This window comes from Erinaceus europaeus, chromosome 21 (genome assembly GCF_950295315.1).
Source record: "Erinaceus europaeus chromosome 21, mEriEur2.1, whole genome shotgun sequence".
NCBI classification, from domain to species: Eukaryota; Metazoa; Chordata; class Mammalia; order Eulipotyphla; family Erinaceidae; genus Erinaceus; species Erinaceus europaeus.
The window spans coordinates 19966696-19984402 of NC_080182.1; the positions used below are offsets into that span (position 1 = coordinate 19966696).

The 17707-nt window shown below is 39.2% G+C and overlaps 1 protein-coding gene across 3 annotated transcripts in view; it reads right to left on the reverse strand.

Annotated features, from left to right (window-relative positions):
* Nucleotides 1-7838: 7838 nt before the first annotated feature.
* GADL1 (glutamate decarboxylase like 1) overlaps nt 7839-17707 on the reverse strand; it is a 439849-nt gene continuing 429980 nt past the window's right edge. For 2 of the 3 annotated variants that reach the window (XM_060180480.1, XM_060180479.1), the window contains one exon: nt 7840-10216. In XM_060180480.1, coding sequence (XP_060036463.1) covers nt 10043-10216 — 174 coding nt within the window. In that variant the 3' untranslated portion in view covers nt 7840-10042. Of the gene's footprint in view, nt 10217-17707 lie in introns of all 3 variants that reach the window. The other variant, XM_060180482.1, reaches the window with a different exon arrangement.

The window sequence follows — 17707 nt, forward strand, 5'->3', positions numbered from 1 at the left end:
TCAATTGATTCTTGAGGCAAACATTTGATTCATATCTCTTACTAGGGCAAATGCACACCTCCCCTCCCTCCTCACCCCCCCCCCCCGCCCTTGCAGGAATAGCTTGTTTATCACAGTGGTTTTTTTTTTTAATTGTTTATTCTTTTAAAAATATTTATCATTGAGGGAGTTGGGTGGTAGCACAGCGGGTTAAGCACAGGTGGCACAAAGTGAGCAAGGACCTGCATAAGGATCCCGGTTCGAGCCCCCAGCTCCCCACCTGCAGGGGAGTCGCTTCACAGGCGGTGAAGCAGGTCTGCAGGTGTCTATCTTTCTCTCCCCCTCTTGGTCTTCCCCTCTTCTCTCTATTTCTCTCTGTCTTATCCAACAATGACAACATCAATAGCAATAATAACTACAACAATATAAAAAACAACAAGGGCAACAAAAGGGAATAAATAAATATTAAAAAATTAAAATAAAATATTTATCATTGAATAGAGACAGAAATTTAGAAGAGAGAGGGATAGGGAGATAGAGAGGGAAAGAGACAGACAGACACCTGCAGCACTACTTCACCACTCGTGATGCTTTTCCCTTGCAGGTTATAACCAGGGGTTTGAACCTGGGTCCTTATGTACTGTAATGTGTACGCTTAGCCAGGTGCACCACTGCTTGACCCCCAGAGATAACTGTTTTCACCAATATTGTGATCCCTCCCTGATAGCACTTCTTACTATTATAATTCAAATACTTTTTTTTTTTTTTAAATTTGGATGATTGCTTCTGTTTGGGCTTTTCACAGAGGTTAGAGCCACTCAGTCTTTAGAACAATCACAGCACAGGCAATGTGTCACCAAGACTGCCCAGAAAAGTCTGACCAGATGAAGCTTATTTTTTTTAATTATTTATTTTCCCTTTTGTTGCCCTTGTTGTTTTATTGTTGTTGTAGTTATTGTTGATATTGTCGTTGTTGGATAGGACAGAGAGAAATAGAGAAAGGAGGGGAAGACAGAGGGGGAGAGAAAGAGACACCTGCAGACCAGCTTCACTGCATGTGAAGCGACTCCCCTGCAGATGGGAAGCCGGGGGCTCATTCCTGTATCCTTCCTGTGCTTAACCCGCTGTTAAGCACAACCCGCCCAACCCAACCCCCAGCTGAATCTTATTACTTAAATATATACATACTCACAATTACTGGCAAGTGGTGATGTGCCTCACACAGGAATGTGTTAGCATTTGCAAATTTCCCTACAGTAGCACCAAACCCTTTACCAACCCCTTCCTTCTCATTCACCTGAGGGACCATACTCATTGAATTTTCCTTGACCCTTAAGTCCTACAGCCCACCTACCCCGCCCCCATCTCTCTCCATGTGGTGGGGACTAGGCTGGGATGCTGTGGCCAAGACTGGCCCAACCAGCTGCATTTTGTTCTTTTCACTTCTGGCAGAGAGGATGCTCACTGCAGCAAGTCCAATACTCAGACTGGTTACCAGCCTAAGCAAGGAGGGAGTCAAAGATAATTTCTGCTCTATCCTTCCAATTTCAAAGGCAAAAGCAGAAAGAAAAAGTTTTATATTTTGTTTGAGAAAGGGGCCATGCTGGTATTACGATAATAAGCTCTAACTAAAAAAAAATTGATTTTTGATGCTTTTGTTTGCCAAATGACTGTGGAAGAGTCAATTTTCTAAGATTAATCCAAGTTAAATGTTTCTTCTTTCTACAACTACAATAGGGCAAAGAAATTTAGGACTTGGATTCTGGGGCATAGGGGACCTTGACTTATTCTTAAATCTACCACTTACTAGCTTAATATTCTTCAAGACTTATTTTAAAGTATCTGAACTCCAAGCACTTCAATTACAAAATGGAGATAATAAGCAGGAATAATAAAACTCCATTAGGTTCTTCCTTTTCCTTTAGATCTCTAAACTGTCTACCACTTCACATTAAAAAAATGTTCTCATGTATTATGTACTTAATGTTATTTATTTAAGAATCAGTCACAGATGGCTGGGAAAGTATAAACAAAATCAACATCAAGCCCTTCGGAGACCTCTAGGAAAGATATTATTTAACAACACATCCGATTGTTTTACACAGACAAGACCACCACACATTCCAGTGTATGATTATTCCTTGATCCAAGAAACTACTGATGCCAACTGGACACCTATGTGACCAGAGGCCACTACATTTTGTCATTGATCCACTAGCTTTTCCTACTTAAACCTACTACCTTATATAAAACACAAATCCCACTGTGAGAGTAAGATAATTTCTGAGATAGGAGTCGTCCATCTTCCAGGTTGCCAGCACCTGAATAAATCTGCGTTTTATCACATCAGTCCTTTCTTACTATCTCCCCTTCTTCCATCTTTTCTCTCTCTCTCTCTCTCTTCAATGGAGATAGAGGCCAAGAGAAAGATAGATAGATAGATATATAGATAGATAAATAGATAGATAGAGAGGAACTATAGCACTGAAAAGTCCTTTAGTGTAGGGAGGATCATTCTCAAACTTGGGTCCTGCACATGACAAAGCAACACACCATCTAAGTGATCTAATTCATCAGCCCCCTCACACCAACTCTTACCTCTCAAGTAATGACTTTTAAACAACTAACATGCATCTAATGTTCCACAACAAATGTACCAGTTAGCATATATCTTTGCCTATAGTATGGGCTCAGTAAACGTTAACTAGTATTACAATCACAGTTAATTTCTACACTAGAGGAGCCTTAAACTTGTGGAATTTTCCTTGAGAATCACATACTTTTAGAATAAATAAATAATCTTAGGAATCAGAAAACTGTATTCATTTTTTGGCTTTAGCGACTATATTTCATTTCACATACCACCCCTCCCATCAAAGCCTATTTCTTTAAATTCTGGCTGTGCAATGTTTCATTTGATTTACTTCATACCTGCAGAGAAGGAAGTGAAGAACAGAATGAGCAGTGTGAGCGCTCATTCTTCTGTCTGTGACTCTAATTTAACCTGGGGTTATACTTTGTTCTGTTGAATTAGTTTTTTTTTTCTTCTACTTATTGCACTCCCTAAAACCAGGAACTTAAAAGGGGGGAGGGGGCTTTTTATGCATCCCATTGGATTAAGCAAGTTTAATCCAATTTTCATTGAGTTTCATTGAGTATGAAATAAGCCCTGTACTAATTAGAACAAATCAAACCAAGTCTAATTGCTAGTAATGAATTCCCACAAGATCAAGTAAACTCAAATGGAATGTGATCAAAGTAGAGAGACATAAAATTACTCCAAACTGGGATCTCCTCAATTCATATTGTGTTAGGCAAACTCACATCAGTTTAAATAAGGGAGACTCAAACTGGTCCTTCAGAGATGAAATCTAATGTAAATTGTTTCTATAGCTCAGGTTTGGCTCAAATTAAAGGGATTAAAGCATTTCAAGTGGTAGGGCAGGTCGTGGTATACCCAACAGATATAGTAGTATACATCAAGACTCGGATTTAAGAGCCCTGTCACCCCCTGTGGGTGGGGGAGCTTGATGAGTAATAGAGTAAAGTTGCAAATGTCTCTCCTGTCAGTCCCTCTCTCCCTATTCTCAGCTTCTTCTCTCTCTCTCTCTTTCTCTGTCTCATCTCTAAAAATATAAAGAAAAACAAAAGAAAAATGAATAAAAAAACGTCCAGTGGAGAGGTGGAGTCACCATGTAGGCACTAAATCCCAGCTATAACCCTCGTGGCACAATAAAATAAAGTACATTTTGTGCTGTATCCCTCCATTTTCCATTGGATTAGGCAGATGCGAATGGGTTAAAGCTGACTGTTCAGCCTCAACAAAGTGAACTTGAACAAGACAAATTGTATTTCAAATGGTATAAAACCTACCTTTATCAACTTTGGTTGATTTCTAGGGAAAAGGTGCTTGAAATTGCAGGAGCCAGACCTCCCACCTTCCGTACCCCATAAAGATCTTTGGTCCAGACTCCCAGAGGGATAAAGAATAGGGAAGCTTCCAATGGAGGGATATGGGACTCTGGTGGTGGGAACTGTATAGACTTGTACCCCTCTTGTCCCACAATCTTGTTGATCATTATTTAATCACTAATTTTAAATAAATAAATAGTCAAATGGAAAAAAATTGCTACCAAATCTTCCCAACATTTGACAATCCTGCAGAAGTCTTTAGCTGAAAGCACCTGTACTCGCTGTCTGAAAATTCCAAGGGTGTGCAAGATTGGTCAGGATTTTCAGGAAGCTAATCCTCCTGTGATCTGACTTCATCCAATTTATCTACCTGTGAGTTAGTAGTTCAGTCTCCTCACCTCTTAGATGGGATGTGTGAGATGTATTCCACAGTCTTCCCCAGAAGTGCTGGTCACCCTCAAGCCTCAGCTGTCTTTTGATTTGTTCACTAATGCTCACTGTATCAACTTCCTTTCCATCTCTGTTTCACTTTGCCACTCCTGGACTTTGCTTTCCAGGGTTACCTGTGTCCGTGTCTGTTTGCACACAGCCAAATATAAAGCAATGTCTCTGAATTGCCTATCTTAGATTTCCTTTGCAATAAAGAAAAACAAATCTCTCTAAAGAAATCACAATTATTTGAGTTTCCTATTTTATTTATTTAAGATATATTTATTTACTTGTTATTGGATAGAGAGAGAGAAGTTAAGAGAGGAGAGGTGAGGGGGAGAGAAAGAGGCAGAGAGACATCTGAAGCCCTGCTTCACCACTTATGAAGCTTTCCCCCTGCAGGTGGGGGAACCAGAGACTTCAACTTGGGTCCTTGTACACTGCAATGTGTGAGCTTAACCAGATGACCTGGTTTCTAGGTCATCACCAGGGTTACATTATGTCAGGCAGAATTTTTCAGGTAGCCAGAGCTAGGGGGAGGGTGGTGGGTTGTGGTGTGAGGAAGTGCACATAGTACTAAGTGTGGATTAATTGCACATAGTACCAAGCGCAATGACCCACATAAGGATCTGGGTTCAACCCCCCCCCCCCCATGGCCCACCTGCAGGGGGAATGCCTGGCAAATAGCAAAGCAGGTCAGCAGGTTTCTCTCTTCCTCTTTATCGCCCCCTCTTTTCTCAATTTCTCTCTGTTCTATCCAATAAGATAGAAAAATGGCCACTAAGAGCAGTAGATTAATAATGCCAGCACTGAGACCCAGCAATAACCCTGGAGGCAGAAAGACAGAGACAGAGACAGAGACAGCACAGGAGGGAAAGACACCACATCACTGAAGTTTTCTTCAATGTTGTTGAGGCCAGGTTTAAACTTGGGTCTTATGTATAGCAAAACACACTATCCAAGGGAGCAGTTTTGATGGCTCTCTTATATTTGGTTTTACCTCATCCTATCTAATCCAATTAATATTGTGATACTGTTTTAAGTCTAATTTCCATTATGTGATTAGATCTTTGCCCAGAGTGGTTGATAGAAATCTGGAGTTGAAAGAGGTATTTAAAGGCTATTGATTGAATAAGGTCTGGTAGCAATTAGAACTATTAAAAATCATATAATAAATGCTCACTTATTGTCTAATAAAATTGCAACAAAGAAATGACCTCTATGCTGCCAATTCTAAGGTAAGTCCTTATTTTTTTTTATCCCACTTCTAGCTTAAATACAGCTAGACTCTCCTTTCTGAAAATTTTTTTCTTTACTTAAATCTCCAGGATACTATTCTCTCGGTTCTTTCTCTGTCTCATTATCTCTTGCTTTTTTTTTAAAAAAATCTTGATCCTGTCACAGAGGTCAATCCTTGACACGTCTTATTTTAATTTTTTTTTTTTTATTGCCACCAGGGTGATTGCTGGGGCTCGGTGTTGGGACAATAAGTTCCCTGCTCCCTATAGTCATTTTCTCCTCTTTCTGAGCCTTCCCCTATTGTCCCTTCTTTTCTTCTGTTTTCATTTCTTTTTTCTTCTTTCTGATAGAAACAGTGATAAACTTGAGAAGGTAGGGGGAGAAAGAGAGATAGATGCCTGCGCTGCTTCACCACTCCTGGAGCCTCCCCTGCAGATCAGCCCAGATCCTTGTGCATGGCAATGTGCACCACCCCCGGGCCAAGAAGGAACTTCTTTACATCTACAGACACTTTTTAGATGAACTCATCCAAAGCCATAATTTGAAATACCATCCTTGTGATGATAGCCTCTCAAACCTTCATTTAACTCAAGAATCTCCCCTGAAATCCAAACTTTTAAATATTTATGGTTGATTGGCTTCCATAGTTGAATCTCGCATGATCAAAACCAGGCAAAAACATATCTTCCTATGTTTGCAGATAGCAATCCCTTTCATATAGCTGCTGAGCATTAAAAAACAAAACAAAGCAAAACAAAATCACTGATGAAGATATCATGAATTTTAAATTTATTTCTTAAATACTCTAACTTTATCAATCAAGTATATTTTGATGTCACCACAGTTTAACAACCCAAGGCTGATTTTGTAAAATTTTTATTAGTGATTAAATGTTGAGTCACAAAATTATAAAATAAGGGGCCAGGCAATGGCTCACTTGGTTAGGAGCACACACTGCAGTGTGCAAGGACCCAGGTTCAAGGCCCTGGTCCCCACCTGCAGGGGGAAAGCTTCATGACTGGTAAAGCAGTGCTGCAAGTGTCTCTCTTTCTCCTTCACTCTCTATCTCCCCCATTCCTTTCAGTGTCTGTCTCTATCCAATAATAAATAAAATAAAAATATTTAAAACATTTTAAGACAGCACACCATGCCATCACCAGAGTTCTTTATCCCCATTCCTTCAACTGGAAGTGACAGCAGTTCTCTTAAGGCTGCAGATATGGGTCAACTATTAGTTCCACAATTATCTATCTATGTTTGTATATGTTTGCCAGGCTAACTTTTTCAGATATATAGAGAGAGACAGTCTGAAAACACACAGAGAGAAAAAGACACCATGGCAGGAAAGCTTCCTTCAGTATGATGTGGGTAGGACTTGAATTTGGGTCATTTGCATGAAAAAGTAGTCTTCTTGCTAGGAGAGCTGTATTATCTGCTCTCTAAGGTGTCTCCATTTAACTCTAAGTCTCCACCTATAGCAATCAACATACTGACTCCCACGTAGTTTTTGACTGTATCTTATGTTCCTCCATCACTCCTTCCAGTCACACGCATCATTTATGTCCATACCGGTAGTGGAATATACTACAAATATAAATTCTCGGATATTTGCTGTACCCATCCTGTGGAGAATCCTTTCTCTAAATATTCACATGGTTTTCTATATCATTTCTTTAGCTTTCACTTAAATGATATCTTATTAGAGAAACCCATCCAACCATTTTTTCCTAGTAGCACAACGCATTGTCTCTCCCATAATATTCATATTCTTAGAGTTTCTTCAAAGAGCTTCGCATCTCTTGACCAGTTACTACTTATCCTCCATGAGGATAATTTCTGGAACTATCCGTTCCACCCCAGTTCCATGGCGGCCAGTTCTTAGCAACATTGCCCCGCCAGATATTCGTCGGAATGCGGCATCATCTAAGTTCATTTCCCATGTCTAGGCTCGACCAGACCTGCCAATATACGCAGATATCTTCGCCCACCCTGTCCAACGCTTGACGTCTCGTCACCCAATCTGGTCCCCTACGCCTACACTGAACTTCTCTGTTCCAGACTCTTGGAAACAGAATTGGCAGTCAGCTGAGGTCAAGAACAAACACCTCATCACAGACCCCTGCAAGCGTCAACCCGGCTTTGACCTAGCACGTTATGATTGGGCCCTCCTCAATCGCTATCGAACAGGCCATGGCCGGTGTGTTGCTATGTTCCATCGCTGGGGAGCCAGAGACGACCCGAACTGCCCCTGCGGCTACAGACAGACTATGACCCACATAGTCAACGACTGCCACCTCTCCAGATTCAAAGGAGGTCTCGAAACTTTACATCAGGCTCAACCTGACGCTGTTGACTGGCTACGGAAGAAGGGCAAACGCTAGAAGAAGAAGAAGAGAAGAGATAGAAAAAAAAAAAGTTTCCAAAAGAACAGGAACATTGTCTACTTCAATCACAACACATTCCTGCACCCAAGTAACTGCCTGGAATACTGTAGGCATATGATAAAAAAAAAAAATGCAATGAGTGACTACATCACAGTCAGACTACTAGTTAAGTGCACAAGGACTCAGACCCAGTTTAGAGAACCCAGTCTATATCTGCAGGGGGAAAGTTACATGATTTGTGGAGCAGGCTGCTGAAATCTGTTTCTCTCTCTGTCTCTCCCTCCTCCCCTCCCCATTTCTGTCTCTGTCATAATTGGGGGGGGGAGGAAAAATGAATGCCAGGAGTAGTGGATTCATACTATAGGCACTGAATCTCATCAATAAACTTAGTGGCAAAGCAAAGCAAAACAAAACAATGCATGGCAGATAAAAAAAAAAAAGACTTCAAGAGAGAGAGATATCCTTAGCCTGTTATATGACTTAAATTTTCTTATTTAAGGTGTTAATTTAAAAAAAAGACAGCTTTCAATGCATCTCAATTATTTATGTTAAAATACCAATCAACCCCCACTCACTTTTAAAAATGTTCTGTTGATCCAGTAAACAGGCAATGACAGGAAAAGAAAAAACAAACACTCTAAGTAGGTGCTAGTATTGATTTTTTATTTCATGAAACCCAAATATTGCAAAAATTGTTAATCATAAATTAAGAACATTCACGTAGACATCAAAACAAAAATGCAAGAAGAGATATAATAAACACACACAAATAATTATCACCAGAATAATTCAGTGAAAAATTAAGAGGTTCTTTGACCAATGGAGATATTGAAAAGCCACACACCTTAAAGGGGAAATACAGAATAAAATTAAACAGCACAAATTCATTTTATACACATTAAAATTTAAATGAAGCAAGTTGATGGAGTATGGAAAGGTCATAGAATATGCTAAATCGAATACTTGAACACTCTTCAATCATTTGCCTTCCAAATCCGAGTTCTAATTATATTCATGATTCAGCTTGTTAAATTCTGCATCCACACCTCTAGCTTCCATTTACTTCTCGGTCAAGTAGTATTCTTGCAATACAGGACTCCAGCTAGAGATAGGATTATAATTATTCACTCCCAACAGTAGCAGAAGAGGTACACACACTGAATAAGACCTCTGGTTCCCAGCCTCTCTGCCCTATATGTCACCTAATAGTATACACTGACATTTCAAAACTTAGAAAGAGAATCTTTCATAATTCTGGACTTCATTTTCATTCTTTTCTATAAGCAAGCCATTGACACAGATAGTTCTGGGAAGAGAATTAGAAATATTGCTTTGGTTGGAATTGATTTTTTTTGTCTCTCCTCGCTAATTAAAATAAACGAAGAATGTGGTTAGTTTTAATTGCTGAGAGTAGCATTCGGCTTGCACAGAAGAAATATCTTTATAACGTAAATGTCTTCTATAGACTTTATTTTAAAAAAATAGCTTCAATACATATCAGGTGCCCTAAACATGGGTGCTAGAGGTGCCACTACCTTTCAAAGACAGGCTTGGAGACCACTGAAATGCTAAATATCTCTTTGCTGCTCAATCTCCAGAGCCAGTATTCAGGCCTAGCAACATGTCACTGAACCCCTAGTTCTCAGATTTTGTCTAGTCTCTATATCACCCAATGGGCACTTTCAATACAGAATACGGGGCTCCACTCCCAGTAGTTCTGGGGAGGGGCTGGGAATCTGCATTTTTAACATGTTCTCAGCAATGCTGCTGCTGCTGCCCTAAGAGCCACACACTGACAACTGCACTGGATTCATATGTCCCTTAAAGAGCAATGAACCCAGGCACTTTGTGGAACCTATTAACTTTCTTCAAGCTTCCATCACAGGGAAAATCCTTGAAAGAAATCTATGTTCTAAGTCCTCCCTTATATTAGCACCATCCCCAGGCAGCTAAAAAATCATTAACACTATTTGCTTAGCATAAAAGTTGCACTCAGTCCAGACAGAGCATGCTTCCTACATCCTACTGGAAGGGTTGTAATCTAACATACGTCCTGCCATGGCCTGAACCTTCCCCAGGACAAGACCTGAAAGTCACAGCTACATGTCTCTACCCAGTAGGTCTATTTCATCCAGGAGGAAGTCCATGTCCTCTCGGCTCACTTGAGGGCTGATCACCACCTGCCGAAAGAAGTTAACCTTCCCCCGATGGGGCTGGTAGCCCAGCATGAGGCTTCCCTTCTTCATCATCCTCTCTTTTATGGTTGGTGCTACCTGTGTGTGTAAGAGGAGGGAACGGAGTGAAAGACCAGAACAGCAAGGTAGTACAACTGCACAGTACCCAGTTACGTGACACTGACGGAACCCACTGGTGTGAATCCCATTCTCATGTACACAATAAGGCCAAATTAAGAACTTATGGTGTGTATGTTGACTCAAGCACTTTAGATGTATCAATTAAATCACTCTCACGACGTTACCAGGAGGGGCATACCACTAATAGGCACAGTCAGAGACGAGGAACTAGAGGTGCACGGAGATTAAATAAATAGCCCAAGTCTCTAGGTTTAATAAGTGTGAAAGTCAAGATTTTAACGCAGGCAGCCTCACTGTAAGTTTCCGCTCTGAAACCTAACTCAACAGGCAATGGTGCCTCATTAAAAACAAACCACGTTCGGGGTGATAGTCTCCAAAGTGTCAAATGTGACATTCCCAAATTTGTTTAAACTAAAATCACATTGCAGTTTAGGCAGCTTTAATAAAGAAAATTAGTTATAAAAGAGGAAAGACATAAAATGACAGTTTTGCATTGATAGTTTACCAAGGAAAACAGTTATCTAGGTATAGGGTGTCATTTTATTTTGAAGAATAACATTTGTTAGTTTATTAATAGGACACATGTGAAATATAAACACTTTGTCTTTTATTAAGAGCTGTAAAGCTAGTAATAAATTTAAGAAACTTGTAGTTTTAGCTAACATAAGAAGAATGTGCTCCCATAATCCAAACTCACAAATGTCTCAAAAAGTTTAAAGTTTGAAAAAAGTAGTGCAATTTGAGGACCCTGTGGGGAAAGTAGTCTGTTTTCAACTCAGTGGTATGGCCACCCAAGAACTAGGTTAAAGACTTTTAAAGTAATGAAGTTAGTATTTGAAATGTGAATTGAAAAGAATTAAGAAGCCACTCTTATGAACTTAGAAATGCAAATAATCTTTTGCCATTGAATTTTAACTAATAATTTCTTAGCAAGGGCCAAGTAGTGATCCAGCCAGTAGAGTGCATATGTTGCCATGTGGAAGGACTTAAGTTCATATTCTCAACCCCTACCTGCAAAGCAAAGATTTATAAGTGGTGGAGCAGTGCACAGGTATCTATCTTCTTTCCTGTCTCCTTCTTTCTCTGTCACTCCTCTCTATCTTTCTCTCACATCCTATCAAAAAGAACAAAAGCTGGGGGCAGTCAGTAGCACAGCGGGTTAAGCGCACATGGCACGAAAGCTCAAGGACAGACATAGGGGCCCCGGTTTGAACCCCCAGCTCCCCACCTGCAAGGGGGCCGCTTCACAAGCGGTGAAGCAGGTCTGCAGGTGTCTATCTTTCTTTCTCCTGTCTCTGTCTTCCCCTCCTCCATTTCTCTCTGTCCTCTCCAGCAACAGTAATAGCAGTGACAACAATAACAATAATAACAAGAATAAGGGCAACTAAATGGAAAAAATGTCCTCCAGGAGCAGTGGATTTGTAGTGCTGGCACCGAGCTCCAGCGATAACCCTGGAGCCAAAAGAAAAAAAAGAAAAGAAAAGAAAAGAAAAAAGAAAAAAGTACAAAAACTAAAAGAATAGCCACAGGGAGTATGCTAGAACCATTCAGGTACTGATCCCCAGCACTAACCCTGGTGGCAGAAAAAATAAAATCCGAATGTGTCCTATGTGAATGAATGGAAAGGAAATAAAATGAGTTTCCTTTCTTGTCTTTCTGAGTATTTGAGATTTAGCCACTCCAGAAGGAAGGCAGCATACATAAACAACACCAAGATGTATACACCATCTACTGAGTTTTAAATTAAGGACACAAATCACAGTTCCCAGGAGCCTCTCTCATGCTGTGACTACCCCACACCACTCTAATTTTTAAATCTACCCATGTTTGGTCAGATACAGACAAGCTAAAAGACTATCTGACATTCAACATGATCTTAATCTGTTTCAAAGCTTATGGAAATAGAGAATGTTTTTAGACCTCTGGATATGTTGGAATCAACCACATTGTTTTCTGAAGGGATGTGCAAGAATAATTTTATCTTAATACTTTTCCCCCTCACATGTTAATTTTAGAAACAAAATCCTTAAATAAACAGTGTTTACAATGCTGGCAGCAGCCAGAACAAGCACCTGTTTGGCACAATCACATTGTCATTCTAACAAAAGGACAGAGGTCTCTCCAAGCATAGGGAAGCAGGCAAAGTAATTTCATGACTATTAGAGAAAAAAAATAAAGGTAGAAAAAGGGAGAAGTCACAGTTCAAATTAGTGAACAAAACGTGGACCATCGAGACATGTGCATTTCTGAAAAGATCACAAATTTTATCCTGAGATTTTTTGAGATGAGTACAATAAGGCAAAATAAACATCACCTCTAGTATCTTTAGAAATCTCAATAACAAACCTCCCATGGTCACTGAGATTAGGAAGCTGTAACTCCCTACGAGACCTAATGCATATCTGCTTGCAAAACTTGAATTTGTAAGCTTCAAGCATCAGCAGAGTTTTCTTCCAAAGTTGTTTATGCAAGTATCATTAGCTATTTGAATTATAAAATCTAGTGAAATAGTGCATAAACAAATAAGAGAGGATCTATAGAAAAATCAAGTTAACATCTGTGGAAAAATGAGGTGAAGAGGTACTGCAAACAGTCTGTCACCAAGTTAGGTATGACAGGAAAGTTATAAAAGTGTCAAGACAAATTTTTGACAGTCGACATCGATTCTATGCACAGATGCTTACACAGGCGCCTTTACACTCAATCCACTTAAGAAACCTGTACCAAGGCTGGGAGTATGGATCGACTTGCCAACGCCCATGTTCAGTGGGGAAGCAATTACAGAAGCCATTCTGCATCCCACAATGACCTTGGGTTCATACTCCCAGAGGGTTACAGAATAGGAAAGCTATCAAGGGAGGGGATGGGATACGGAGTTCTGGTGGTGTGAACTGTGTGGAGTTGTGCTCTTCTTATCCTATTCTTTTTGTCAGTGTTTCCTTTTTATAAATAAAAATTTAAAAAAAAAAAAACCGTACCAGACATAACAGTGATTCTCAGAGTGGGCGAGTTTACTCTCATCAGAAGTCTACTAAAAAGTGGTTCACTTGCTTTAGGTAAACATCTGAAATCACTTTTCTAGAAATCACTTTTCTAGAAAAAAAATCTCTTCATCAAAAGATGAGGAAATAAGAGTATATAGATATGTTCTAAATTAAATAATTTATTTAGAATTTTCTTTACTTTTAAAAAATATTTATTTATTTACTTTCCCTTTTGTTGCCCTTGTTGTTTTATTGTTATTGTTGTTATTGATGTCATTGTTGTATAGGACAGAGAGAAATGGAGGGGGGGGAAGATAGAAAGGGAGAGAGAAAGAGAGACACCTGCAGACCTGCTTCACAGCCTGTGAAGCGACTCCCCTGCAGGTAGGGAGCCGGGGTTCAAACCGGGATCCTTATGCCGGTCCTTGTGCTTTGCGCCACGTGCGCTTAACCCGCTGCGCTACAGCCAGGCTCCCTTTAGAAATTTTTTTAAAGATAAAAATAATAGAGAGGTAGTGAGGCAGAGCAAGAACGAGAGAGAGGGAGTGGAAGGAGCAAGAGAGGGAGAGAGAGACTATAGCACTTAAGCCTCCTTCAATGAATTGAGGATAGAGCTAGAATTTGGGTAGTGCACATGGCAAATCAGCATACTATCTAAAGGAACTATTTTGCTAGTCCTAAGATGATTTGTGATAATTGACCAAGCCTGTCACTCTAGGTAGGAGGGATTCAGGTGTACACATGACTGGAGGTGTTACCCACCATCAGTTAAGAGCTTACAGCCTTGGTTCTATAGACTTCTATTATTTTATCAAATAGAAAGTCCTTTCATATTTATCTCCATTCTCCTTTAGATATCCAGAATACCAGCAGTTCTGGTTTAAAATCAATTTGAAATTTAAAACAAACATGTTCTTGACACAAGACTACTTGGTATTATCTGCTCTTATTTACTTTTCAAAACCTCTGGTTCTTCCTCAAAATTATGTTATGTGCCTTGCATTTGGACTGTGTTAGATTTTTTTTTTCTGCCTCTCTTAATGTATTAGAGGCTTGCCTAAAGTAATTATCAAAATGAATGTCACGTTTGCATTTCTTGTAAGCAAACTGAAAACGGTTTCTAATGTGAGCAAGGAAGATAAAAGGGTCCTCCGGACGATTTAATGTAAAAGGCTTTTTGATCTTTAAATTCTTTCGTGGTGTGAAGCAAAAGAGTCTGCGTCCACAGGGAAACACATGGCTGAAGAACCAAACTTCTGAGCCAGATTTTGTCACTGGCTTTGTGAAATCACAAAGAAATGACTAAGCATTTATAAGACTCAGAGATAAAGCGAGAGTTTGACAGCACAGGACACAATTTTGGTATCTGTGAGCATAAGCTTAATTTCTAGAAGCAATTAATCTTAGACAAAGACGGAATATCTACATAGTCTATAAATACTTCCTGGCAAAAGCAAGCTATGAGCAACACCAAGGCTGAATAAATTCTTATCAAAAATTATTGTAGTGTTAGGGGTAGTAGTAGTAGTCCTTAACATTTTACTAACTCTAAAATCTGTAATATGCATCCACAGATCTGACTGCTATGAACTCAAAGCTTACTGGAAAGAAATCTTTTTTTTTCCTTTTTTTTTTTTTTAATATAGGACCAACCAATGTTGCAACCACCAGCTAGCTATCTTATCACTTTTACACTTTAAAAATATTTTCTTTTTCTTTTTCTAACTAACTTCCATCCATACATAGTCCAATGCTGGGTAACTTTGGAATTCTCTTTTGCTGATCACAGCAGAGAAACAGTCCTAATCTAAATGGATGGAATATGCACAAGGGAGAAATATGCACAAACTAAATGTAAGTATCTGCACATCTCCCCTAAATGGAGCATGCATGGAGAAAAAGCAATTTGGCAGGAGTAAGATTGCTTCCCCAGCTCTCAATTATTTTACTGCTGGCTTTCCTTCAAATTGTAAATCAAATTCTTTTCTCATGCCTCAGTGCACTGGTCCCTGCATCTTAAGTGGAAGAAGATCCTGACATTTCTATGTGGTTGCACAGGAACTTAATCGACACATTTCTGTATGACTGCTATTTCCCCCTCCTTAAATTATGTTCCAGCAATGATTTAGTCATTTAAACAGAATTTTGTTGTCACTCCCCTACAACACAAAGCAGCATTTCATATAAAAGTCATTTATACCCAACGGGGGATCTCTTTCTCTCTCTCTGGTTAAGTATAGTAATTTGATAGCAGGAAACTGACTAGGAACCGGCATAGTATTTAATTAAAGTTATAATATCAATTAAATTACATCTCTAAAAATGTGTCACATACTAAATGTTAACCACACATTTCCCCCCAGTGTATCAAATACTTCGCAAACTATCTGTGAGGAAGTTTGTTTACTTTGTAAAGTATGAAGACATGCTTTTGAGAAATACAATGAAAGGAAATTGCTAATTACTAAATGAAAATGAATAATGAAAGGCAAGCCAGATTTTAAAATTTGTATTAAAATTCAACAGTAAAGTTACTCTTCAGTTGTTACAACGGTCTAATAGTAACTCTCCATTTCCATGTTTTATTTTCAATACTTTAATTTTATTTTTTAATGTTTTTTTTAACTTTGTTTACTGAATTTGATAGGACAGAGATAAACTGAGATGGGAGGGAGAGACAGAGAGAGAAAGAGAGACACTTACAACATGGTTTCAACATTTGTGAAGCTTTCCCCCAGCAAAGAACTGGAGGCTTGAACCTGGACTCTTGAACACTTAATAAGTGCACTTAAATGAGTGTCTCACCACCTGCCCTCTTTTATTTTTATTTTATTGCATAGAAACAGAGGAATTGAGAGAGAAAGGGGAGCTACAAAAGGAAAGAGAGAGCTATAGTACTATTCTACTCATGAAGTTTTCCCCTTGTAGGTAGGGGCCAGGGGCTTGAACCCAGGTCCTTGTGCATAGTACTATGTGAATTCTACCAGTTATGCCTTCTCATGACCCCAGTATTTTTCTCACTGTAGACTGGAAGCATGCAGATGCAGATCTACATGGGATCTGTGGCCATACTCTAAGGAATGGTATTCTGTCTTACTCTCCTTGGTTACATGTGGGTGTGCACTATCTTAATCATTCATTTAGATTTTATTTTACAAACAATGGCATATTTGGAAATTGGCATGGTCTTCATAACATTTAGAGCTGTGTTTAATATTCCATTATACCACTGTGTTTATATAAACATCTCCCAATTGTCAAATCTTGGAACCATTTCAGTGAAACCACAGACTCAATAACGAACTCTAAATCTGTCCCACAGTGTCTAGTCCAGAGATTATAATAGCAATTATTCAAAATGTCTGAGATCTTAGAACTTGTATACAGTTTTCCCCATCATCTCCCACCTGTCGAATACCAGGTTGTACAACCCTGGGGTAAGTGAAAGCAAACCCAGCAACATTGGCTTCCAGGAAGCAAAAGAATTCAGAGTTTCTAATAATTCCAAAGAGGTTTGTGTTTTGCTAAATCTGCTCTTAAATCAGGAGCAAAGGTTTATCCCTCCAACTGCAGCTTTTAAAGCTGCCTTCTCAATTTCAGTTTAATTGATCTGCATTCCAGTTACTCCAAGGTAGCAGAGATTCTTTGGGGCCAGGGGACTAAACTCATAATAAACTGCCATTTTTGTGACTAAAACAGGGGTGAGAAACAGACTAAAAAACTGGAAAAGAAAACTTTATGAGTTTTACTGTAACTACCATTTTTTTCCTAAGGTGATTTTGTTAAAAGGTCATATCAAATACAGAAAATTATCTGTATTTGTTCTTCTCTCTATAAAAATACACTCAAGTTTTCTTGTCTGCCCATTTGTTTCAGATACAGGCAAAGCGGTACTGAAAGAGACCACAGCACTCAATCTTGCTGTTTATAATTTTTTTAACTTTATTTATTAAATAGAGGCAGTCAGAAATCAAGAGGGTTGAGGAGACGGAGAGAGAAAGAGAGACACCTGCAGTACTGCTTTAGCACTCACAGAGTCTTTCCCCTGCAGATGGGGACTGGGGACTCAAACCCCGGTCCTTGTACATAGTAACATGTGCGCTCAACCAGGTGCGCCACCACCTGGTCCCCCTGAATCTTCCTTCAGTGTGGTGGGGTTTGGTCTTGAACTGTCACGTACATGGCAAAGCAGCACACTGTCTATGTGAGTTGTTACTCAAGTTTTTAATTTCCCTATAAGCAAAACTTGAGAAGGGGTTATCTTTGAACTTTTCTATATTCTCCAGAATAGAGCAGATATAAATACCAAAGGTAATTATCGTAACACTAGGTTAACTAAATAAACACTTAGAAAGCAATATACTGGGAACTATTTCACCTGCTGTTTTTGAATGCAGCTGTTTCAGTTCTGAGATAGCAAACTTTTTTTTTTTAAAGTACCAGAGAGTAAACATTTTAAGCTTTG